Source organism: Aquarana catesbeiana, linkage group LG05 (genome assembly GCF_042186555.1).
Source record: "Aquarana catesbeiana isolate 2022-GZ linkage group LG05, ASM4218655v1, whole genome shotgun sequence".
NCBI lineage: Eukaryota > Metazoa > Chordata > Amphibia > Anura > Ranidae > Aquarana > Aquarana catesbeiana.
Genome location: NC_133328.1, coordinates 5,613,028 through 5,638,888, shown reverse-complemented (window position 1 = coordinate 5,638,888; position 25,861 = coordinate 5,613,028). Strand labels below are relative to the sequence as shown.

At 46.1% G+C, this 25,861-nt stretch overlaps 1 protein-coding gene across 6 annotated transcripts in view; it reads left to right on the top strand.

Moving 5' to 3' along the window:
* LOC141144050 (NACHT, LRR and PYD domains-containing protein 6-like) overlaps positions 1–25,861 on the top strand; it is a 373,857-nt gene that overhangs the window by 237,940 nt on the left and 110,056 nt on the right. For all 6 annotated transcript variants that reach the window (XR_012244340.1, XR_012244339.1, XR_012244338.1 and 3 more), the window contains one exon: positions 25,715–25,770. Coding sequence is in view for 3 of the 6 variants with exons in the window: in XM_073629400.1 (XP_073485501.1) it covers positions 25,715–25,770 (56 nt within the window). In the remaining 3 variants the exon portion in view is untranslated. The remainder of the gene's footprint in view (positions 1–25,714; positions 25,771–25,861) is intronic.

Genomic DNA, 25,861 nt, shown 5'->3' with positions numbered 1-25,861 from the left:
CTCTCTATTCTGCTACTGACCACCTCCTATGACAAAATCTCTCCCCTGTCCTGCCCCAACCAAGCCACGTCCATCTACAATAAATCCCTGTCCTCCACCCTGGACAAGCTCGCTCCCCTCACTACACGCAGAATCAGGCCTCGACCCCTACAACCCTGGCAAACAGATGACACTAAAATTCTCAAAAAACATAGTGGCTCTCTTGAGCGTCTGTGGCACAAGACTAAGTCTCTCAAAGACTTCAACCAATACAAATCTGCCCTCCAAAAATACTATTCTTTCCTCCACACTGCCAAGCAAACCTAATTTTACAACTCTTATTAACACCTTCTCATCCAGTCCCCGTAAACTCTTCTCTACCTTCAACTCTCTACTTTGTCCTCCACCGCCTCTACCCACTGACTTACTCACTGCCCAGGAGATCGCTAATCACTTCAAAAACAAGATTGATACAATCCGTGATAAAATCTCCACTCTTCAGTTATCTCCCCTAGCTAAGACCCCATGTCAACAGGTACAACTGACACTCCCCCTATTCAAATCTACTACTACAGACAAAGTTGCTAAACTCCTTTCTATCGCCCACCTAACCACCTGTCCCCTGGACCCTATTCCCTCTCAAATGCTACGGTCGCCCTCTGACCCCATCCTACACTCTCTAACCCACATCTTCAATCTCTCCCTCACCTCTGGCATCTTCCCCAATGCTCTAAAACATGCACTGGTCACTCCCATACTTAAAAAGCCGTCCTTGGACCTACCAATCTTAACAACCTACGCCCTATCTCCTTGCTCCCCTTTTCCTCTAAACTACCTGAGCGCCTGGTTTACAACCGAGTGACCACCTCATTAAAAACAACCTTCTTGATCCCCTTCAATCTGGATTTCGCCCTCAACACTCCACAGAAACTGCTCTTTTAAAACTCACAAATGGCCTACTAACTGCAAAAACCAACGGACACTATTCTGCACTCCTACTTCTGGATCTTTCAGCTGCCTTTGACACGGTTGACCACCCCCTCCTCCTCAAAAAACTTTACTCCCTCGGTCTCCGTGACTGTGCTCTTCAGTGGCTCTCATCCTACCTATCCCAACACACCTTCAGTGTCACTTACAATTCTACTTCCTACACTCCTCTTACCTTCTCTGTCGGGGTCCCCCAAGGTTCTGTTCTTTGACCTCTTTTATTTTCAATCTACACCTTCCCTGGGTCAGCTGATAGCCTCTCACGGCTTTCAATATCATTTCTATGCTGACGACACACAAATCTATCTCTCCACCCCTCAACTCACGCCATCAGTCTCCTCACACATCACTAACTTACTAACCGACATATCTGTATGGATGTCACACCACTTCCTCAAACTTAACTTGTCCAAAACCGAGCTTATAATATTTCCTCCCCCATGTGCCTCTTCCCCTGACTTCTCTGTCAAGAGCAATGGCAAAACCATCCACCCGTCCCCACATGTCAGGGTGCTAGGTGTTATCCTGGACTCTGAACTCTCCTTTCGGCCCCACATCCAATCACTTTCCAAAGCTTGCCGCCTCAACCCTTGCAACATCTCTAAACTACGTCCCTTTCTAACCAATGAAACCACAAAGCTCCTGATTCACTCCCTGGTTATCTCTCGCCTCGACTACTGCAACTCCCTCCTCACAGAGATGAACACATGGAGACAGGCTTCACTATGGGTGCTTCATTTCTTTTCCCGAGCACTTGACCATACATTGGAAAGCTCCATCTCTGATGCGATTGCTGGGAGTTGTAGATTTGTGAAGGAAGCTATATGGAGGCTGCTGTTTATGGTGACGAGGGGTTCCAGGGAGCTAGATCTGCTGGATGCCATTGAGATATATCCATACATGCTTAAACCATATTACCTTCTGGTAAGTAGACTACATTATCACATGGTGACGAGTGCCCTTTTCATGTCTACACTGTATCTGGTGATTTGATTACTCCCATTCTTCAGATTTCTTTGGACTATTTCTAGCGCCGCAATTTATATATTTTTATGTGACTTTCCAAAGCTTGCCACCTCAACCCTTGCAACATCTCTAAACTACGTCCCTTTCTAACCAATGAAACCACAAAGCTCCTGATTCACTCCCTGGTTATCTCTCGCCTCAACTACTGCAACTCCCTCCTCATTGGCTTACCTTTAAATAGACTATCCCCCCTTCAGTCCATCATGAATGCTGCTGCCAGACTCATCCACCTTACAAACCGCTCAGTGTCTGCTACCCCTCTCTGCCAATCCCTGCATTGGCTACCACTCACCCAACAAATTAAATTCAAAATACTAACAATAAGTTGCAAAGCTATCCACAACTCTGCCCCCAGCTACATCACTAGCCTAGTCTCAAAATACCTAATCGCCATCTCCGTTCCTGCCAGGACCTCCTGCTCTCTAGCTCCCTCATCACCTCCTCCCATATCCGCCTTTAGGACTTCTCCCGAGCCTCGCCCATCCTCTGGAATTCCCTACCCCAATCTGTCAGACTGTCTCCAAATTTATCCACTTTTAGGCAATCCCTGAAAACTTTCCTCTTCAGAGAAGCCTATCCTGCCTCCATCTAACAACTGCACTATTTTCTCCATTAGCTCATCCCCCACAGCTATTACCCTTTTGTATAACTTGACCCTCCCTCCTAGATTGTAAGCTCTAATGAGCAGGGCCCTCTGATTCCTGCTGTATTGAATTGTATTGTACTTGTACTGTTTGCCCTAATGTTGTAAAGCCCTGCATAAACTCGGCGTTATATAAATCCTGTATAATAATAATAATAATAATAATAATAATAATGATATTGATAGTGTGGCTGTTGCATGTTTTTCTGTAAACAATAAATTCTAATTGTAATACAACATAATAAATGTAAAATAAATAAAAGTAGCAACTCTGCGGCTTTAGAGCATTAAACACTTGATTGTTTTAATGTTGTTTTAATATTTAGATTTATTTATTTTTTTGAGTGAGGAAGTTGTATTACCTACAGTACATTACAACACCGTGAAACATATTAGCTAAAGTGTACCTGTTCCAGAATGGGAAAGGTTAAGGATGTAAGAAACTATGTTAATGAGGTGTTGTAGTGGGAAGTGCATGCATGAAAGCAGTGTGGAGGGTATAACAGTGAGAGTGTTGTACAGGAGAGGAGTGTGGAGGGTATGACAGTGGGCAGTATGTACAGGAGAGGAGTGCGGAGGGTTTGACAGTGGGTAGTATGTACAGGAGAGGAGTGTGAAGGAAATGACAGTGGGCAGGATGTACAGGAAAGGAATGTGGAGAGTATGACAGTGAGCGTTATGTACAGGAGAAGAGTGTGGAGAGTATGACAGTGGGCAGTATGTACAGGAGAGTAGTGTGGAGGGTATGACAGTGAGCGGTATGTACAGGAGAGTAGTGTGGAGGGTATGACAGTACAGAAGAAGAGCGTGGAGGGTATTACAGTGAGCAGTTTGTACAGGAGAGGAGTGTGGAGGGTATGACAGTGGGCAGTATGTACAGGAGAGGAATGTGGAGGGTATTACAGTACAGAAGAGGAGTGTGGAGGGTATGACAGTGAGCAGTATGTACAGGAGAGGAGTGTGGAGGGTATGACAGTGGGCAGTATGTACAGGAGAGGAATGTGGAGGGTTTGACAGTGGGTAGTATGTACAGGAGCGGAGTGTATAGGATATGACAGTGGGCAGTATGTACAGGAGAGAAGTGTGGAGGATATGACCGTGGACAGTATGTACAGGAGAGGAGTGTGGAGGATATGACAGTGGGCAGTATGTACAGGAAACGAATGTGGAGGGTATGACAGTAAAGAAGAGGAGTGTGAAGGGTATAACAGTGAGCGGTATGTACAGGAGAGTAGTGTGGAGGGTATGACAGTGGCCGGTATGTACAGGAGAGGAGTGTGGAGGGTATGACAGTGGGCGGTATGTACAGGAGAGAAGTATGGAGGATATGACAGTGGGTAGTATGCACAGGAGAGGAGTGCAGAGGGTATGACAGTGGGTAGTATGTACAGGAGAGGAGTGTGGAGTGTATGACAGTGGGCAGTATGTACAGGAGAGGAGTGTGGAGGGTATGACCGTGGGCAAGTATGTACAGGAGAGGAGTATGGAGGGTATGACAGTGGGCAGTATGTACAGGAGAAGTGTGGAGGATATGACAGTGGTCAGTATGTACAGGAAAGGAGTGTGGGGCATATGACAGTGGGCGGTATGTACAGGAGAGGAGTGTGGAGGGTATGACAGTGGGCAGTATGTACAGAAGAGGAGTGTGGAGGTATGACAGTGGGCAGTATGTACAGCAGAGGAGTGTGGAGGGTATGACAGTGGGCAAGTATGTACAGGAGAGGAGTGTGGAGGGTATGACAGTGGGCAGTATGTACAGGAAAGGAGTGTGGAGGATATGACAGTGGGCAGTATGTACAGGAAAGGAGTGTGGAGGGTATGACAGTACAGAAGAAGAGTGTGGAGGATATGACAGTGAGAGTGTGGAGGGTATGACAGTGGGCAAGTATGTACAGGAGAGGAGTGTGGAGGGTATGACAGTGGGCAATATGTACAGGAGAGGAATGTTGAGGATATGACAGTGGGCAGTATGTACAGGAAAGGAGTGTGGAGGGTATGACAGTACAGAAGAAGAGTGTGGAGGATATGACAGTGAGCGGTATGTACAGGAGAGGAGTGTGGAGGATATGACAGAGGGCAGTATGTACAGGAGAGGAGTGTGGAGGGTATGACAGTGGGCAGTATGTACAGGAGAGGTGTGGAGGATATGACAGTGGGCAGTATGTACAGGAAAGGAGTGTGGAGCATATGACAGTGGGCGGTATGTACAGGAGAGGAGTGTGGAGGGTATGACAGTGGGCAGTATGTACAGAAGAGGGGTGTGGAGGTATGACAGTGGGCAGTATCTACAGCAGAGGAGTGTGGAGGGTATGACAGTGGGCAGTATGTACAGGAGAAGAGTTTGGAGGATATGACAGTGGGCAGTATGTAAAGGAAAGGAGTGTGGAGGGTATGACAGTACAAAAGAGGAGTGTGAAGGATATGACAGTGAGCGGTATGTACAGGAGAGGAGTGTGGAGGGTATGACAGTGGGCAGTATGTACAGGAGCAGTGGTGTATTTAGGTTTTGTGCTGCCCTAGGCCTGACTAAACGCATGCACCCCCCTAATTTGAATACGACCCACCCCATCCTGCCGAGGCCACACCCCTTCCTGTTTAAGACCCACCCTATCATCTGTAAACCACACCCCTTCCTCTTTAGGCTTATTTGGCACCTTTCAGGGGGGAACGGGTACCTGTTTCTGACAGGTGCCCTTCCAGGAGACTGCGCTGTCCCCTCTGAAGTTTGCCCCCTCTCCTCCTTCCTCCACTGGGCCATTCAGAAAGTGCAACGCGCTTCGCACATGTGCAGTAGGGAACCGGTCGGTTTCCCTTACCATGAATGATGGTGGCAAAACCCGAGAGCCAATCTGAAAATCGGCTGAGGTGTCGACATCGCTGGATCCCTGGACAGGTAAGTGTCCTAATATTAAAACGTAAGCAGCTACAGTATTTGTAGCTGCTGAGTTTTTAAAGCTATCACGGGGGGGGTCTCACTGTGCCCATCAAACGCAGCCACTATGCCATCAAACGCAGCCATTGTGCCATCAAATGCAGCCACTGTGCCATCAAACGCAGCCACTGTGTCCATCAATTGCAGCCTCACTGTGCCCTATCAAACTCAGCCACTGTGTCCATCAATTGCAGCCTCACTGTGCCCCATCAAACTCAGCCACTGTGCCATTAAATGCAGCCACTGTGCCCATCAAATGCAGCCACTGTGCCCATCAATTACAGCCTCACTGTGCCCCATCAAACTCAGCCACTGTGCCATCAAACACAGCCACTGTGCCCCATCAAACACAGCCACTGTGCCCATCAATTGTCGCAACTGTGCCCATCAATTGCCGCCTTTGTGCCATCAAATGCAGCCACTGTGCCCTCAAATGCAGCCACTGTGCCCATCAATTGCAGCCTCACTGTGCCCCATCAAACACAGCCACTGTGCCCCATCAAACAGCCACTGTGCCCATCAATTGCCGCCTTTGTGCCATCAAATGTAGCCACTGTGCCATCAAATGCAGCCACTGTGCCATCAAATGCAGCCACTGTGCCCATCAATTGCAGCCTCACTGTGCCCCATCAAACTCAGCCACTGAGCCAAACACAGCCACTGTGCCCCATCAAACACAGTCACTGTGCCCATCAAACGCAGTCACTGTGCCCATCAATTGCAGCCACTGTGCCCTCAAACGCAGCCACTGTGCTCATCAATTGCAGCCACTGTGCCCATCAAACGTAGCCACTGTGCCCATCAAATGCTGCCACTGTGCCCATCAAACGTAGCCACTGTGCCCATCAAATGCTGCCACTGTGCCCATCAAATGTAGCCACTGTGCCCATCAAATGCTAACACTGTGCCCATTAAATGCTAACACTGTGCCCATCAAATGCTGCCACTGCCAGTGCCCATAACACTGATATAATTTTTTCAATCATTGTACCTGCTGTCCTGGGGGTTTCCCTCGTGCTCCTCTCTCCCCTCCTGACGTCACAGCCAGATCCTGCCCCAGAGCCGAGGAGACGATTCACTGCAGGAAAGCATGGAGCGTGGAGGGTATGGCAGTGGGCAGTATGTACAGGAGAGGAGTGTGGAGGGTATGACAGTGGGCATTATGTACATTAGAGGATTGTGGAGGATATGGCAGTACAGAAGAAGAGGAGTGTGGAGGGTATGACATTGAGCGGTATGTACAGGAGAGGAGTGTGGAGGGTATGACAGTGGGTGGTATGCACAGGAGAGGAGTGCGGAGGGTATGACAGTGGGCAAGTATGTACAGGAGAGGAATGTGGAGGGTATGACAGTGGGCGGTATGTACAGGAGAGGAGTGTGGAGGGTATGACAGAGGGCAGTATGTACAGGAGATAAATGTGGAGGGTATGACAGTGGGCAGTATGTACAGGAGAGGAGTGTGGAGGGTATGACAGTGGGCAGTATGTACAGGATAGGAGTGTGGAGGGTATGACAGTGGGCAGTATGTATAGGAGAGGAGTGTGGAGGGTATGACAGTGGGCAGTATGTACAAGATAGGAGTGTGGAGGGTATGACAGTGGGCAGTATGTATAGGAGAGGAGTGTGGAGGGTATGACAGTGGGCAGTATGTACAGGAGAGGAGTGTGGAGGGTATGACAGTGGGCAAGTATGTACAGGAGAGGAGTGTGGAGGGTATGACAGTGGGCGGTATGTACAGGAGAGGAGTGTGGAGGGTATGACAGTGGGTGGTATGCACAGGAGAGGAGTGCGGAGGGTATGACAGTGGGTAGTATGTACAGGAAAGGAGTGTGGAGGGTATGACAGTGGGTGGTATATATAGGAGAGGAGTGTGGAGGGTATGACAGTGGGCAGTATGTACAGGAGAGGAGTGTGGAGGGTATAACAGTGAGCAGTATGTACAGGAGAGGAGTGTGGAGATTATTTTTTTTTTTTCCTTTCTCCCTTTTTTATTCTTTTTTTTCCACATCAGCAAGCTTTTAGAGAGATTTTAAGTCAGCTGCGTCATTTACGCTGGGCCCCCTCTCTTTTTCGCATCATTGTGGCTTAAGAAAAATTGTAATCTCTTTGATACAAAACTTTTAAAAGGTTTTCCCTTTCCCTTTTATCCACTGAAGGTACCAATATTTACTTATCTATTTTTCTCCCCCCTTCCCCCCACCCCCACAAAAACAAACAAAAAAAAAAAAGGGGGGGGGTCCCCCCATCCTCCCTCTCTCTCCCCCCTCTACGATCCTCAAGCATCCATAATTGTCATGTACCTCTCTGTGTTCCTATACTCATGCCATCTTGCCCAAGTCCTAGTGTATTTATCTCACCGGCCTTCCATCGAGTGTCTTGCTTCTTCCATTCCTCTAACCCATTCTACCCTTATTATCCATTCCTTCATCCTTGGGGCTTCCACCCCCTTCCAATGACACGGGATCAGTGCTTTAGCCGCGTTTAGAAGGGATGGGATTACTGACTTGGTGTATTGGGAAATCTCTCTCTCCGTATCATGGAACAGACACGTACAGGGATTTTTTTTGACCTGCTCCCCCGTTATCTGTTGTATTTCGCCCAGGTCTTCTCCCCAATACTCCTGGATTTTGGAACACTCCCACCAAAGGTGGGCAAGGGTGCCAATTTTTCCACATCCTCTCCAGCAAGTTGGTGGGGTCTCAGCATCGTATTCATGCACCTTCTGGGGCGTCCTATGCCATCTTGCTATCGCCTTATAGGCCATTTCATGTGTCCGGGAGTCTCTTGCCGTTAAATAAACCATCTTTAAAATCTTCTGTGTGCTTCACCTTCTAAGCCTCCTATTTCCTTTTCCCACTTCTCCAAGAAAGTGGGGTATCCTTTACTAGCTTCCCCCCTTAGAACGCTATATAATTTAGAAATACTTCCTTTCACACACGTGGGGGTGCTTAATAATTTTTCTATGACCCTTAACTGGTCTTTTCCTCTCAGTGGTTGTGGCAGTGATCATGTAAAGTGCTGTATCTGGGCGTACCTCCACTTGTCCAGTGGTTTGTTCCCCCAGGCCTGTGTGATTTCAGTGTAAGTGTACAATCTATTTCCTCTCATCACATCCTGTAGTTGTATTACATCTTTTTTTGCCCATCTCGTGAAATATAAGTGTTCCTCCTTCCCAGGTAAAAAATAATCCGTATTTAATATTGATAATAGTGGTGAGTTAAATTCCCAATGGCAGCTCTTGCTTACCCTATCCCAAATTCTAAAAGTGTTCCTAGTCAAAAAATTAACTCTATTTCCCAGATCCCTATATTGTGGAGGGTTCCATATTAATTTTTCTATATCCGCCCCACTCAGTGCTACTTCTATGTTCACCCAACTTTTCTCCTGTTTACTGTGTAGCCAGTCAAGTATCCTGGAGATAACAACCGACTGGTAATATTTTTTAAAGTCCGGTGCACCTAACCCTCCCAATTTTTTATCCTTCGTCAAAGTGTCATATGCTACCCTAGGGCGCCAGCGTGCCCATATAAATCTTAAAATTAAAGAATGTAGTTTAACAAAAATGTAGGGGGGATCGCTATTGGGACCATTTGAAAAGTGTATATTAACATGGGCAGCACAAACATTTTAATCGCATTTATCCTGCCGATCCACGACAGGGCTTTATATCTCTACCTCCCCAATAGATCTTTAGTTTTGTTGAGTAGGGGCATATAATTAGCGGCGAACAAGTCCCCCGGTGAGGGTAGTATTTTTATACCTAGATAAGCCAGTTCCCTCTCACACCATACAAATGGGAGCCCAGCTTCAAGTGCTCTCTGCTCTCGCTTAGGGATTGATATATTTAGGAGCTCTGACTTGCTCATGTTTATTTTAAAGTTTGCCAATCCCCCATAGTGCTCAAATTCCTTGAGCGCCATGAGGATTGTCGTTCTAGGGCAGGTAATGAAGCATAGCAAATCGTCAGCAAATGCTGCTATTTTGTACTCCTTCGCGCCAACCTTGATTCCCTGAATGTCTTCATTCTTACGAAAAGCCGCTAGAAGTGGCTCTAAGGATAAAATAAACAAAAATCGGGGAGAGATGGCAACCCTGCCTTGTCCCGTTAAAAAGTTCAAGGGGACAAGACAGGGTCCCATTCACTCTAATCCTCGCCTTGGGGTGCCTATATAATGAAAGGATCCATCTCATCATCCTCTCCCCCAGTCCTAGATGTTTCAAGGTTTCAGTCATAAATCCCCAATCCACTCTATCGAGTGCCTTTTCGGCATCGATTGATAGCAAAGCTGCTGGGATATCGCTCCTGATTACTTCCTGCATGAGAAGAAATGTTTTTAGGGAATTGTCCCTCCCCTCCCTACCCGGGACAAATCCCACCTGGTCATTATGTATCCACTGTTTTAATCCAACTTTCAACCTATCTGCAAGTATTTTAGCGAAGATTTTTGTATCTACGTTTAGCAGTGAGGTCTATAGCTTCCGGGGGAGGCTGGATCCTTTCCTTCTTTCAGGATAAGGGTAATATACGCTAATAGGGATTCTTCTCGGGACTCTTCATTCTCCCCGAGGGCATTCAAATAGTCACACAAATTTGGGTACAAGTTTTTTAGAAAATTTTTTATAGTATGCTACAGAGTATCCGTCGGGGCCCGAGCTCTTTCCCAGGGCAGTGTTCTTTATCGCCTTTTCTACCTCCGCTTGGGATATGGGGGCATCAAGACGCTCAACCATATCCCTCTCTGCCCTGGGAAGGTCTAGTCCCTGCAGGTACTCCCTTATCCTTTCCTTCATGTTATCACTCAATCTCTCTTTCCGGCCTACCTTGTATAGGGCACTGTAGTAAGACTGGAATATTCTAGCAATTTTAGGAGTAGAAAATTCTAGGTTCCCCTCTTCATCTCTCATTTTAGGTATAAAGGTCCTATTCTTTTTTTCCCTGATCCTTCTAGCCATCCACTTTCCTGATTTATTCCCTTCTCGATACATGTCTCTATTTATCATGTCGAAAGCGCTCTTCCTTTCCTTCTCCAGCAACTCATTCAGGTCTCTTCTTTTCTTAATTAGCTCATGCTTTTCTGGGAGCCCCCTGGGTCTTGTACTCTGTTCTACTTCCTGAATCTCCCTATATAAGCGTGTCAACTTTTCCCCCCTCTCTTGTTTTTTCCTCGTTCCAATAGCAATCCAAATCCCTCTTATATAGGTTTTGTGTGCTTCCCAAAGGGTGGACCTGGATATATCCTCTGTATCATTAATCTCAAAGTAACTTTTTAATTCCTGCTCTATTTGAGTGAGGGAGTCGTTAAGTCTCCAACTAGGCCGATCCACCCCGGCGATCTCTACTTGGATTTTCACCGGTGCATGATCGGACAGGGTAATAGCCTTCATTTCTGCTGCCTTCAGGAAAGGGACCAACTGATGTTCTATTAAAATGTAGTCTAGCCTTGAGAATGATCTGTGAGCAGGGGAGAAGAAAGTATAATCACGATCTTTTAAGTGGCTTATCCTCCACGCATCCATTAATTGAAGGCGTTTTAACATTTTTTTGAGTGTCCCTCCCTGTGTACCTGATCTTAACTCGCCCCTTGACGTGTCCACCTCAGGGTCCATACACAGGTTCAAGTCCCCTACGACTATTAGTTTGCCTTTTTTAAAAGATTCTAGTTTCGTCAAAATTCTCTTTAAGAAGTTCTCCGGGTTTCTATTAGGAGCATAGATATTCACCAATGTAATCCGCGTCTCAAACATTTTCCCTTTCACAAACAGGAACCTGCCTCCAGGATCGGCCAATCGCTCCTCTTCTTCAAACGTCATTGTTCTATCGAACCCTATAGCTACCCCCCCTGAATGTACTGATCCTGCATCCCCATAGAACCACTTTGGAAACTAGTGCGATGTTAATCCCCTACCTGAGTGCGTAACATAGGTTTCTTGCAAAAACACCACGTTTGCGCCCAGGAGCTGCAGCTCCTGATTAATTTTATAGCTTTTTTTTCTGTATTCAGTCCCCTCACGTTATATGTAACAAAATTTTCTACTCCCATTTTTCATTACTGGAAGGAGCGTCTGGCCAATCCCATGAGGCATAGCAGGAGAGAGAGAGGAAGAAAAAGAAAAACAAAACAAAACACCAAAAAAAAAAAAAAAAAAAAAAAAAAAAGGCACACCCGCACACCCCCCCCTCTACCCCACCTTCCCTTCCCGCCCCCCCTCCCTCCAACCCCCCGCGCCCCCCATCTGGAACAGATCGCCTATTTAGCGGGGCAGACTCCTCTGTTCAAAATATGGATCAGGTGGCCTCCCTCAATCAGATGCCACCCTGCACCCATACCCCTGTAGGGCTCATGTCGTGAGGATTCCCCGTATCGCCCCGGCACCCTCGCCCCGCTCATGTCAGCACTACACTTCTTTCCTTAACTATACCTCTTGGGTACTAGCTTGCATTAACCGTTGTGCCCCTACCCTCCCTCCGCCATATTGTATCTCGCGCTGGAGCTGCAATCTCTTCCACGCCCCAACCAGGGATACGTGGAGGGGCAATGTCCAACTTGCAACAAAAGTCCTCGAGGTCTTCTGGAAATCTAAGCACTTCCGTTCGTCCATTCCTTTTTCCAATTAAGCAAGCCGGGAACCCCCATTGATATGATATTTCTGTCGTTTTGAATAGCCCTGTCAGCGGCTTCAACAGCCTCCTTCTTGCGAGGGTCTCTGCTGATAGATCTGAGTAAACCTGTATCTCTGCCCCTTTAAGGCTTAGGCCTGGCCGATGTCGCAGTTTTCCCAAAATTTTAACTTTTTCATCCTCATAATGGAACTTCACCATCACATCTCTTGGATTCTCTGATGTATTTCTAGGGTATCGTGCGACCCTATGGGCTCTATCTACTTTCAGGGGGGGCGTTATTTCTCTATCCAACAATGGGTTTAGCAATTGCTGTAGTACCGGCGTCAGCTCTTCCTTCCCAAATTTCTCTGGAAGACCCTTGATTTGCAGGTTTTTGCGTCGGCTGCGGTTCTCCTGGTCTTCTAATTTATAAAGGAGACTTCCATTTGCCCTTTGCAGGTCTCTTATTTGCATACTCATACCATCTAGCCTCCGCTCGTGTTCTTCCAATCTGTCCTCCATCTCCTCCACCCTTTTCAATACATGCCCGATGTCTACCCTTACAGTCGCAATCTCTTTTTTTAGGGAGGTCTCCAGTTTCAGTAGCAATTCAGAAAGCATTTCTCTAATATGTGGGACTTCCTCCTGTGTGAGCTGCAGTGTTGGTTTATTCCCCCCTGGATTATCTACCTCCTCAGTTCTCCTGTAAGGGCCTTCCTGTGTCTCAGAACCGTACATCTGCTGGCTTCCGCTGATCCTTGCTCTTACGCTTTTACCTCTGTTCTCTTCTGATGCCCCTTTCTGTTTGTTTATTCCTGGGCGTGAGGATACTCCCAATCTGGGACTTTCTTGAGGTTCTTCCAACATGCTAGCTTCAGTTGACATGTATCGCTGAATCCCACCTGGGCTTGGTATGGTTACAGTTCCTTTACTACCTTTAGTTGCCTTCCCCCTCATCTCCACAGGCCTCGAAGTACTCCACCCTACCCCGGAAGATTAGTGCGAGCCTAGACACGAGACCTAGTGGTTGTACACAAATTACTCCTTGGCGGAATCAGGGGCCAACTCCCTCAGTTCCCTCTCTTAACCCTCATATACAAGTGAGCGAGTCACTTGTATCCGCCTATGCAGAGGCTCTTATATTGATTCCATGGGGGATCCCCCAGGCCCACATGCAACCCTGCACGTCAGGTCTGGGCGGGAATATTCACCTCCCAAGAACACCGCAGGACTATTGTCTGGCCTCTTTTATACCCTGTTTATCGGGATGATAGATGAGCTTTAACCACCAAACCCAGGCTTAGGATATGCGACTCTTCTTGAGCTAATCTTGCACCTACCTCTCTACCCTTCTGTCCCTATGCTAAGTGTTCACTGTAAAGTCCAAGTAGCCCAGGATAGCCAGTACTTAAGCCAAATACTTAGGGCTTCTTAGCCTTTAAACATCAAAAGGGGTCAGAGAGGGTTCCCACGTTAAAATATTCGTGGGGAAAAAAAGAGAAAAAAAAAAAAGCAAAAACAATAGGACCGTCTGCGCAAATCAACTGTGGTCTAGTACAGGCGTCTCAGAGGGTTATTACTGTTGTAGAAATTGTCATTACAATCTACACTCAAAGTTGAGATTTTAATTTTCCACTCCAACTATTCTCATAGACACGAAGCCCAGTCAGTTCTCCTGGAGATTTATATAAGTGACTAGTCTGCTTCTGCTTCCCCCTACTTCAGTTCCTCCTCTATCTTGAAAAATCGCAGAGATCCGAGGGGGGGGGGGGGGGTGCAGGTAAACACAGGTGCTCACTCTGAGTAAATAAATAAACAGTTCATCTGCCAAGGACATCTGCATATAGGCAAGCACATCTCAAACACATCTCATCTATTCGTTATTGTTCTGGAGATTGTTCCTTCAGCCTTTTAACACATATCATGAGCTCTTTAAATCTTAAATCCGGATATCTCAATAGTATGTAGCAGGGTTAATTTTCCTAGAGATGTATATATAGAGTACAGTTTAATTTCTTACCCTGTTTTCCGGCTGCTTTCTTACCATAGACACTTCAGAGGGGGAGCAGGGGGAATACAGGGGGGGGGGCATCAGCATACACAGAGCTCTCATCACCTCTTACTTCTCCCTGCTCCTATTTCTGTGTATCCCCATGCTGGCTCACCCCCCTCCAGCTGCAGCGTTACCTTGCTAATGTTGAGCCAACCTGTACCTCCAGAGCCGCTTACGGCAGCTTCTCTGTCCGTTACTTCGGAGCTCCAAGCTCCAGGTATCCAGCACCAGCGACAGTGGTGCGGTTCGATCCCAGCGGCTGCCAGGGACGAGTGGCTTCCCCTCTCTATCTCACTCCGGGCCGCGCCAGTAGCATCTCACGGTGACGACGTCTTTGCGGCTTCCCAGCCTCCTCCTCTCTGTTGCGAGCTGAGCGGGTGTGCGGGGGGAACAGTGGCGCCAGGCCTCCTACGGAGCGCTCCTCTGTAGCGACGCTCCGCCCCATCCCCAGGAGTGTGGAGATCATGACAGAGGGCAGTATGTACAGGAGAGGAGTGTGGAGGATATGACAGTGGGCAGTATGTACAGGAGAGGAGTGTGGAGGATATGACAGTGGGCAGTATGTACAGGAAAGGAGTGTGGAGGGTATGACAGTAGGGAAGAGGAGCGTGGAGGGTATTACAGTGAGCAGTATGTACAGGAGAGGAGTGTGGACGGTATGACAGTGGCTGGTATTTATAGGAGAGGAGTGTGGAGGGTATGACAGTGGGCACTATGTACAGGAGAGGAATGTGGAGGGTATGACAGTAGGCAGTATGTACAGGAGAGGAGTGTGAAGGGTATGACAGTGGGCAGTATGTACAGGAGAGGAGGGCGGAGGGTTTGACAGTGGGTAGTATGTACATGAGAGGAGTGTATAGCATATGACAGTGGGCAGTATGTACAGGAAAGGAATGTGGAGGGTTTGACAGTACAGGAGAGGAGTGTGGAGGGTATAACAGTGAGCGGTATGTACAGAAGAGGAGTGTGGAGGGTATGACAGTGGGCAGTATGTACAGGAGAGAAATGTGGAGGGTATGACAGTGGGCGGTATGTACAGGACAGGAATGTGGAGGGTATGACAGTGGGCAGTATTTACAGAAGAGGAATGTGGAAGGTATGACAGTGGGCGGTATGTACAGGAGAGGAGTGTGGAGGATATTACAGTGGGCGGTATGTACAGGAGAGGAGTGTGGAGGGTATGACAGTGGGTAGTATGTACAGGAGAGGAGTGTGGAGGGTATGACAGTGGGCAGTATGTACAGGAGAGGAGTGTGGAGGGTATGACAGTGGGCATAATGTACAGGAGAGGAGTGGGGGGTATGACAGTAGGCAGTATGTACAGGAGAGGAATGTGGAGAGTTTGACAGTTGGCAGAATGTACAGGAGAGGAGTGTGGAGGGTATGACAGTGGGCAGTATGTACAGGAGAGGAGTGTGGAGGGTATGACAGCGGGCAGAATGTACAGGAGAAGAGTGGGGAGGGTATGACAGTGGGCAGTATGTACAGGAGAGGAGTGTGGAGGGTATGACAGTGGGCAATATGTACAGGAGAGGAGTGTGGAGGGCATGACAGTGGGCAGTATGTACAGGAGAGGAGTGTGGAGGGTATGACAGTGGGCAGTATGTACAGGAGAGGAGTGTGGAGGGTATGACAGTGGGCAGTATGTACAGGAGAGGAATGTGGAGGGTATGACAGTGGGCAGAATGTACAGGAGAGGAGTGTGGAGGGTATGACAGTGGGCAGTATGTACAGGAGAGGAGTGTGGAGGGTATGACAGTGGGCTGTATGTACAGTAGAGGAGTGTGGAGGGTATGGCAGTGACCAGTATGTACAAGAGAGGAGTGTGGAAGGTATGACAGTGGGCCGTATGTACAGGAGAGGAGTGTAGAAGGTATAACAATTGGCAGTATGTACAGGAGAGGAGTGTGGAGGGTATGACAGTGGGCAGTATGTACAGGAGAGGAATGTGGAGGGTATGACAGTGGGCAGAATGTACAGGAGAGGAGTGTGGAGGGTATGACAGTGGGCAGTATGTACAGGAGAGGAGTGTAGAGGGAGGGACACTGGGCAGTATGTACAGGAGAGGAGTGTGGAGAGTATGACAGTGAGCAGTATGTATAGGAGAGGAGTGTGGAGGGTATGATAGTGGGCAGTATGTACAGGAGAGGAGTGTGGAGGGTAAGACAGTGGGCAGTATATACAGGAGAGGAGTGTGGAGGGTATGACAGTGGGCAATATGTACAGGAAAGGAGAGTGGAGGGTATAACAGTGGTCAGAATGTACAGGAGAGGAGTGTGGAGGGTCTGACAGTGAGCGGTATGTACAGGAGAGGAGTGCGGCGGACACATCTGACACTTTTGACACTTTTTTGGGATCAGTGACATTTATACAGCGATCAGTGCTATAAAACTGCACTGATTGCTGTATAAATGTCACTGGCAGGGAAGGGGTTACAACTAGGATGCGATCAAAGGGTTACGTGTTCCCTAGGGGGGGGGTTTCTAACTGTGGGGGGAGTGAACTGACTGGGAGTACAGAGAGAGCTCTGTTCCTGATCAATAGGAACAGATAAACACTCTGTACTCCACTGACAGAACAGGGATCTGCTTTGTTTACACTGGCAGATCCTCGTTCTGCCTTTCTGTAGAGCGATCGCGGGTAGCTGTGGCCCCTATCTCTCGTGCAGGAAAACAATGTATGGGTACGTCAACTCACGCAATAGGACCGTCCTGCCGCAGTATATCTGCGGCATGCGGTCCTTAAGTGGTTAAGGGGGATATAATCAACATTTATAAATACATATGTGGTCCATATAGTGAACTTGGTGTTGAGTTATTCACTTTAAGGTCATCAAGGAGGACAAGGGGGCACTCTTTATGTCTAGGGGAAAAGAGATTTAATCTCCAAATACGGAAAGGTTTGTTCACAGTAAGAGCTGTGAAAATGTGGAATAGACTCCTTCCAGAGGTGGTTCTGGCTCAGTAGATTGCTTTAAGAAAGGTCTAAATACTTTCCTAAATGTACATAATATAACTGGGTACTGACATTTATAGGTAAAGTTGATCCAGGGAAAATCTGATTGCCTCTCGGGGATCAGGAAGGAATTTTTTCCCCTGCTGTAGCAAATTGGATCATGCTTTGCTGGGGTTTTTCTCGCCTTTCTCTTGATAAACTTCGACCAAGCACTTCACCTAATTAGGTCTGCTGGTCAGTCGGCTTTGGCTAAGGCGGACATTGAGTCTGTCTTTCACCTCCTCCCAGGTCACCCGGAATATTTTCACCTACTGAGCTGCCACTTTCAAGGAAGCTACATTTTTAACATGTACCCTCCCATGGGTTGTGAGATTTCTTGTTAGTGCTTTGAAATTTTCAGTAGCTTTCTTGAATGGGCGGTTTGCCAATTAGCTGGTCTGCAGTCACTACTACATTACTTAGACAATTTCCTTTTTGTACACCCAGCTGACTGTGGCCAGTACCAATGGCTCCTTTCCGTTTTTCAGGATACCTGTGAGCAGCTTGCCATTCCACTGTCTTCTGGCAAAACTGAGGGCCCCGTAACTGTGTTATCTTTCTTAGGTAGAGGGGGAAGTGCCAGGGAGGCCGATCCAGGGCTGGCGCATCCCAATAAGTATGCTCCATTGAGTGACATTTGTGAAACCAGTCAGAGACCAGCACTGCTGGAGCTGAGGGACTCTCCTAGCTGCCAGGGGAAGAACTACCGGGCGCTCGGGTTCGGCACATCACGGATCTGGTGGACAGATTACAGGTAGGGGCTGGGGAAGACCCAGCTGTCATGGTGCACGTTGGCACCAATGACAAAGTCAGAGGCAGATGGAGTGTCCTAAAGAACGTTTTTAGGGACTTAGGAGCTAAATTGAGGAAAAGGACCTCCAAGGTAGTATTCTCAGGAATACTACCGGTACATCGAGCCACACCAGAAAGGGAGATTAGGGAAGTAAACAGGTGGCTGAAGAGCTGGTGTAGTAAGGAGGGGTTTGGGTTTCTGGAGGACTGGGCCGACTTCTCAGTCGATAACCGGTACTATAGAAGGGACGGACTGCACCTAAATGAGGAGGGTGCAGATCAGCTGGGAATGAAGATGGCCAAAAAGTTAGAGGGGTCAGAGGTAGAGATAGTCAGCACGGAACATATTCCAGAGGGCAGTATTGGGGGCATTAGTGGTAGGTTGACCAAAGCACAAAAACTCAAGGTAAGTATAGTAGCAAGTCCTAGTTGCAATCTCGGGAACACCCAATATGAGGACAATATGCGACCGGTCTAAACTGTGTGGCATGTTCACCAATGCCAGGAGCATGGCGGACAAGATGTATGAACTAGAGATACTGTTGTACGAGGAGGATTTAGATTTTGTGGGAATTTCAGAGACCTGGTTTAACAGCTCTCATGATTGGCTGGGAACCATTCAAAGGTATACCCTTTATCGCAGGGATAGAGAGGGTAAAAAAGGTGGAGGGGTATGCCTATATATCAAGAATAATGTAGAAGTGAATGTGAGAGATGACATTACTAAGGGAGCTAGGGAGGAGGTGGAATCCTTATGGGTAGACCTCCATAGGGATGAAGCTAAGGGGAAAACAATACTGGGAGTATGCTATAGGCCTCCTAACCTGAGGGAGGAGGGGGAGACACACCTCCTATCACAATTTGGATTAGCAGCAAGGATAGGAAGTGTTATCATAATGGGGGATTTTAATTATCCAGACATAGACTGGGCAGAGGGAACCGCGCATTCATTTAAGGCTCGCCAGTTCCTTAATGTCTTGCAGGACAATTTTATGGGTCAGATGGTAGACGCACCAACTAGAAATAAAGCATTACTGGATCTACTGATTACCAACAATACAGTAAAAATAAATAACTCCTGCGCACAAGTGGATGGCCAGACAGATGATATGACAGAGGCCTTGCTGCCCTCGAGGATGGGGAATCCTAATAAACGAGATAAAAAGAAAAGAGGGGCGCACCAGCAATGTGCATTATCTTTTTGTAAAAGTGTTTATTAAATAAAATAATAAAGGAAAGTACTCACAAACAGTAGTGGAACAAGGTGCAATGTGAAGACTGCACCAACTAGCAGGAAATGGTTCTAAGAAAAGCAAAACCTTCCAAAGATCGTAGAGCACACAAGCGTCACTACCAGCTGATGCATTTCGAAGGGCACATCCCTTTTTCCTCAGAGCTCAGCAGTGAGGAAGAAGGGATGTGCCCTTCGAAATGCGTCAGCTGGTAGTGACGCTTGTGTGCTCTACAATCTTTGGAAGGTTTTGCTCATCTTAGAACCATTTGCTGCTAGTCGGTGCAGTCTTCACATTGCACCTTGTTCCACTACTGTTTGTGAGTAATTACCTTTATTATTTTATTTAATAAACACTTTTACAAAAAAAAAAGGCACATGGCTGGTGCGCCCCTCTTTTCTTTTTATCTCGTTACCAACAATACAGACCTGATCATGGATGTGGAAATACGGAGCAATTTAGGTAACAGCGATCACAGGTCAATTAGTTTCAGTATAAATCGCACAAATAGGAAACATAAAGGGAATACAAAGACACTGAATATCAAAAGGAGCCAACTTCCCTAAACAACAAACCTTGCTAAAAGGCATAAATTGGGATAAAATATTAGGAACAAATAACAAGGAAGAGAGATGGGTTTGCTTTAAGAGCATATTAAATAAGGGCATTAGCCAATGCATCCCATTGGGTAATAAATTTAAAAGAGCGAACAAAAGGCCTGGATGGCTTAACTCCAATTTAAAAATGCATATAAAAGCAAAGGAGAAGGCCTTCAAAAATACAAGGTTAAGGGATCATCATCAGCATTCAGACTTTACAGAGAATGCAACAAGAAATGTAAGAGTGCAATTAGGACGGCTAAGATAGGACATGAAAGACACATAGCGGAGGAGAGCAAAAAAAATCCCAAGAAAATTCTTTCAGTATGTAAACAGTAAAAAAGGGAGGACAGACCATATTGGCCCCATAAAGAATGAGGAAGGACATCTGATTACAAAGGATGGGGAGATGGCGAAGGTATTGAATTTATTCTTCTCCTCAGTCTTCACGAGGGAATCGGGGGGGCTTCAGTAACCAAAACTGCAGTGTTTATCCTCATGACACATCACAGGAAGCAGACTTGAGAAACGTAACATTAATAAATCACCGGGACCAGATGGCTTGCATCCAAGGGTACTTAGGGAACTCAGGCAAGTGATTGCCAGACCGTTGTTCCTAATTTTTACAGACAGTATACTGACTGGAATGGTACCAGCTGATTGGAGAAAAGCCAATGTAGCACCAATATTTAAAAAAGGGCCCAAAATACATCCCTGGGAATTACAGACCAGTTAGCCTAACATCAATAGTATGTAAACTCTTGGAGGGGATGATAGGGGACTATATACAAGATTTTTGTAATGAGAGCAGTATCATTAGCAGTAATCAGCATGGATTCATGAAGAATCGTTCTTACCAAACCAATCTACTAACCTTCTATGAGGAGGTGAGTTGCCAGTTAGATAAAGGTCGGCCCGTAGACGTGGTGTATCTGGATTTTGCAAAAGCATTTGACACAGTTCCCCATAAACATTTACTGTACAAAATAAGGTCCGTTGTCATGGACCATAGGGTGAGTACATGGATTGAAAACTGGCTACAAGGGCGAGTTCAGAGGGTGGTGATAAATGGGGAGTACTCGGAATGGTCAGGGGTGGGTAGTGGGGTCCCCCAGGGTTCTGTGCTGGGACCAATCCTATGTAATTTGTTCATAAACGACCTGGAGGATGGGATAAACAGTTCAATCTCTGTATTTGCAGACGATACTAACATACAATAACTTCTCCGCAGGATGTGGAAACCTTGCAAAAAGATCTGAACAAATTAATGGGGTGGACAACTACATGGCAAATGAGGTTCAATGTAGAAAAATGTAAAATAATGCATTTGGGTGGCAAAAATACGAATGCAATCTATACACAGGGGGGGGGAGAACCTCTGGGGGAATCTAGGATGGGAAAGGACCTGGGGGTCCTAATAGATGATGGGCTCAGCAATGGCATGCAATGTCAAGCTGCTGCTAACAAAGCAAACAGAATATTGGCATTAAAAATGGGATCAACTCCAGAGATAAAACGATAATTCTCCCTCTCTACAAGACTCTGGTCCAGCCGCACCTGGAGCATGCTGTCCAGTTCTGGGCACCAGTCATCAGGAAGGATGTACTGGAAATGGAGCGAGTACAAAGAAGGGCAACAAAGCATAATAAAGGGTCTGGAGGATCTTAGCGCTGAACTTATTCTCTCTGGAGAAGAGACGCTCGAGAGGGGATATGATTTCAATATAGAAATACCATACTGGTGACCCCACAATAGGAATAAAACTTTTTCACAGAAGAGAGTTTAACAAGACTCGTGGCCACTCATTAAAATTAGAAGAAAAGAGGTTCAACCTTAAACTACGTAGAGGGTTCTTTACTGTAAGAGCGGCAAGGATGTGGAATTCCCTTCCACAGGCGGTGGTCTCAGCGGGGAGCATCGATAGCTTCAAGAAACTATTAGATAAGCACCTGAATGACCGCAACATACAGGGATATACAAGGTAATACTGACATATAATCACACATAGGTTGGACTTGTGTCTTTTTTCAACCTCACCTACTATGTAACTATGTAAGGTATATAAATGGACACGGTGGCAATAGTTTTTTGCTTGCCCAGTGATAAATTGAGAGAAAAAAGAAAAAAATAATTGCGCTTCAAAAACATACGAAGTAAAGTGACATAAAGCTGCAATGTCCTAGAATGTGACACAAACACACAACATAGGCAAGAAAAATTGGTGACTCGCGCTGAACAAACTGGTGGATGTGTGGCTAAGAAGTGTCACACCAAGAAAACTAGATACAATATATATATATAGATGAAAATAGTGTAACACACTATATACAGTTGGGGGAATTCACAAGCCCCCTTAGTGGATATGTGTACAATTAGTGCAATAATATAACACAATTGGTGCAAACAAATTTCAACATAAGTCCGTGTGTAATGGATATAAATCAGGAAGTAGATGTAAATAATTGGAGGAATAGTCCATATGGAGGGAAAACCCAAAATAGTGATTGACAATCCCAGGTAATTCAAATGTGTAGAGTCATAAATATGTGGGTCCACCACCAAAAGAGAGAGCCTGGCCGCTTACCAGAACCCCATGACCCCCCGTTACAGAGGGTCTAAATGGGCTTTGAGATCCTGCTAGTCCGGAACTCCCAGGAGCGAGGATGGAAACTGGAAAGGACGTCAGGGACTGTGTTGGAGATGGATGGGTCCACAAAAAAGGCTCAGCCCTCAGCATAGTGTTGTCATCATAGGAAGAAAGAAAGGGAGGGCTCCCATAGTGTAAAATCAAACGGTAATTTATTGAAGTAAAAAACGTAAACACTCACATGTAGGTATGAAAATCATCATCATCAATAGAAGAACAATCTGTGGCACCGGCCGGATGACCACAGATAGCCCGTCCTGCTGGGTATACAGCGACAATGGGAGGTGGCGCGATGATACCGCTCAGCCCTACGCTGCGTTTTGCAAGAAAATTGTGTCTTCCAGGGGCACGAGCTGCTCATCGCATCACCTCCCTTAAATAACAAACATGAGCCTCCCTCTGAGATCACCCACGCCAGATTTCTGCATTAGCCTAAAGCGCACCTATTGTCAGTGCGCAGGCGCGCCCCGGGACTCAACTTCTGCGTTAGCCTGGAACGCACAAGACCACGGCGCCAGCGCGCCCCAGCGCGCCCCAGGGCTCGTCCCTACGCGTGACGTCACAACCCACGTGACTTCATCAGGGATTGTGACGTCACGCATAGGGACGGGATAGGCACTCTATGGTTGACTAGTGTTACAAGCTCGCCGCTCGTCGGATCTCCACACAGTACTAATGTTTTTAATGTGAGTATTTTGTTTTTGCTTTAATAAAATCCGATTTTATGCCAAACAATATTACACTATTGCGGAATCTTCCTTTGGTTTTTTATCTTGGTGACCCTGGGACACTACTTGAGGAGACAAGCCAGGATAAGACTATATTATTGCCGCCCCCACTACTGGTTGATGCTGTGGTTCCATTAATTTAAGGCTGCCATGCCTAAAATTGGCTAACGCGAGTACCCCATTACCTTCAGGTAAGGGGCCACTGCCCACCATTGTGTGCTGTGTTGCATGAAGAAAGAATATAAATCACTATTTTTCTCAGTCACGTTAATCAGCTCCAAGTGGATCACTGTTATACACACTTTTTGGACTTTATGATTAGTTTTAGGTGGATCACTTTTCTATGCACGTTCAATTGTGGACTATTTTTGATCACTCTGCAGAAGGTTGAAACTGTCACTTGAATTATGCTTTTATGAGCACCAGTCACTTTTATGTACACTTGTTTGCTGTATGCCTGGCTGCACCAGGTATATAATTTTTAGCCATTTATTGATTACTCTGCATAAGGTTCTTTATTATATGTTGCAATACCACGCAATTTATTATTAATACGTCAGAGTCACTACATATATTGTGTCATACTTACACTGTTAATTTACTTAGATTTTTCACATATAGTTTGAGGATTAGCGCAGCACCACACTTTTATCTATTTACCCATTATATAGGGGCAGGTTGTACCCCATCCGGTGTAGTTTATGCTGGCCACAGGTTCTACCAAAGTGTTTATGCTACCAAAGTGTTTATGCTCCGATCGCATGTTTCCCGGCCCCATTGTTTTGGTCCTTCATGCCGGGGGGGAACAACATGGGTTACACATGTTTTGTAGATCTCATCTTTATCATCAAAAAAGATATTGCCCTCCAGCCTACAGCCATGATGGAGTGCCTCTATTCTTTCCCCTGTCACGTAGATGCCTTCTTTCTGCCTTTCCACTCTGTTTTCTACCACATGAAGTGTTTCCCATACAGAACATAATGCCTCAATTAACCTATTGTAACTGTTATGTCTATCTTTACTAATATTCTGGAATGTTAATATGGTCTTGTTTCAATAAAATCAGATTGAACTTAAACGGATATTGCACATTGTTACGCAGTCTTCACTGACTTGGTTATTAATTTGTTCTGAAATCATTCCTTGCCTGATTTGGGCCCTTGATATTCCTGGCTTGGAACGTTTTTGCCAGTAGGTCAATGCCCATGTATCTAAGTTTGGAGAACTGGGGGATTGTTGTCCATCACAAGGATTTGGAGGGTATGAATGGTGATCTGTTGAGGACGGATGGTATTAACCTTAATCATATTTGCCTGAATTTTTTTAAACCTTGGCCTTCAGTATGGTGTGGAACAGGCACTGGCTGTGATGGTGCGCTCATCAGTAAAATACTGACATGCGGGTGGTGGTTTTTTTACCCTGCCCGCATATAAAGTTGCTTTAATGGGCTATGCCCTTGATTGGAAGTTGGAATTAGTCTGTCTGTCCAGCACTTATTGTAAGGACAGGCCTCTTTGGAATTTGGTTAGTTGAATTTAAAACCTGCGGTTTTTATTTTTTGCGCTATAAACAAAAAAGAGCGACAATTTTGAGAATTTTTTTTCTTTTTACTTTTTGCTATAATAACTATCCAATTTTTTTTTTAAGAAAAAAAACAAAATTTATTCATCAGTTTAGGCCGCTATATACTCTTCTACCTCGTTTTGGTAAAATAAAATAGCAAAAGGAGTATATTGATTGGTTTGCGCAAAAGTAATCGCGTCTACAAACTATGGGATAGATTTAGGGACTTTAATTTTAATTTTTTTTAATTTTTTATTGTTTTTACTGGTGGCGGCGGTCTGCGATTTTTAGCGGGACTGCGACATTGCGACAGACAAATCTGAGCCCAAATGACACTTTTTGGGGATCAGTGACATTATTACATTAAACAATGCTATAAAAGTGCAATGATCAATGTAAAATGACACTTGCAGGGAAGAGGTTAACACTAGGGGGCGATCAAGAGGTTAACTGTGTTCCCCAGGTGTGTTCTAACTGTAGGAGGGATGGGCTGCCATGACCGAGATCACTGTTCCCGATCACTGGGAACAGAAGATCTGACATGTCTCCTGTTAGAACGGGGATATCGCCTTGTTTACAAAGGCAGTTCCCCGTTCTGCCTCTCCTCACCGCGATCGTGGGTTGCCGGCGGACATCGAATCTGCAGGACCCGTGGGCACGCTCCTGCGGCGCACGTCGGATCGCGCATGCCTGCTCTCTCCTGTGCACTGACCGACTTACACCTACGCCAGTTTGCGCAGGAGAGCCAACCTGCCGCAGTATAATAGCGACGGCTGGTCAGTAAGAGGTTAAAGCTACTATATTTTTCACAGAGGGTATAAATTACTAATGCGTGGGGTGTTTAGACACACAATGGTAATAGGTTTGTACTGCATGTTACAATAAAAAGATTGCTATTTTCTTATTTATCTGATGATGATATTTTTATCTTCCCGTAGTCTGAGGAAGAGCCGGATAATTTGGTTACACCGATTGTAGATGGAAGAACATACAGGTAAAGTGTTCTCCCTTTTTGTTACATTCTGAGGTTTTTGAAAAAAAAATATATTTTTTTGATAATTACAACATAGACCTTTTTAATAAAT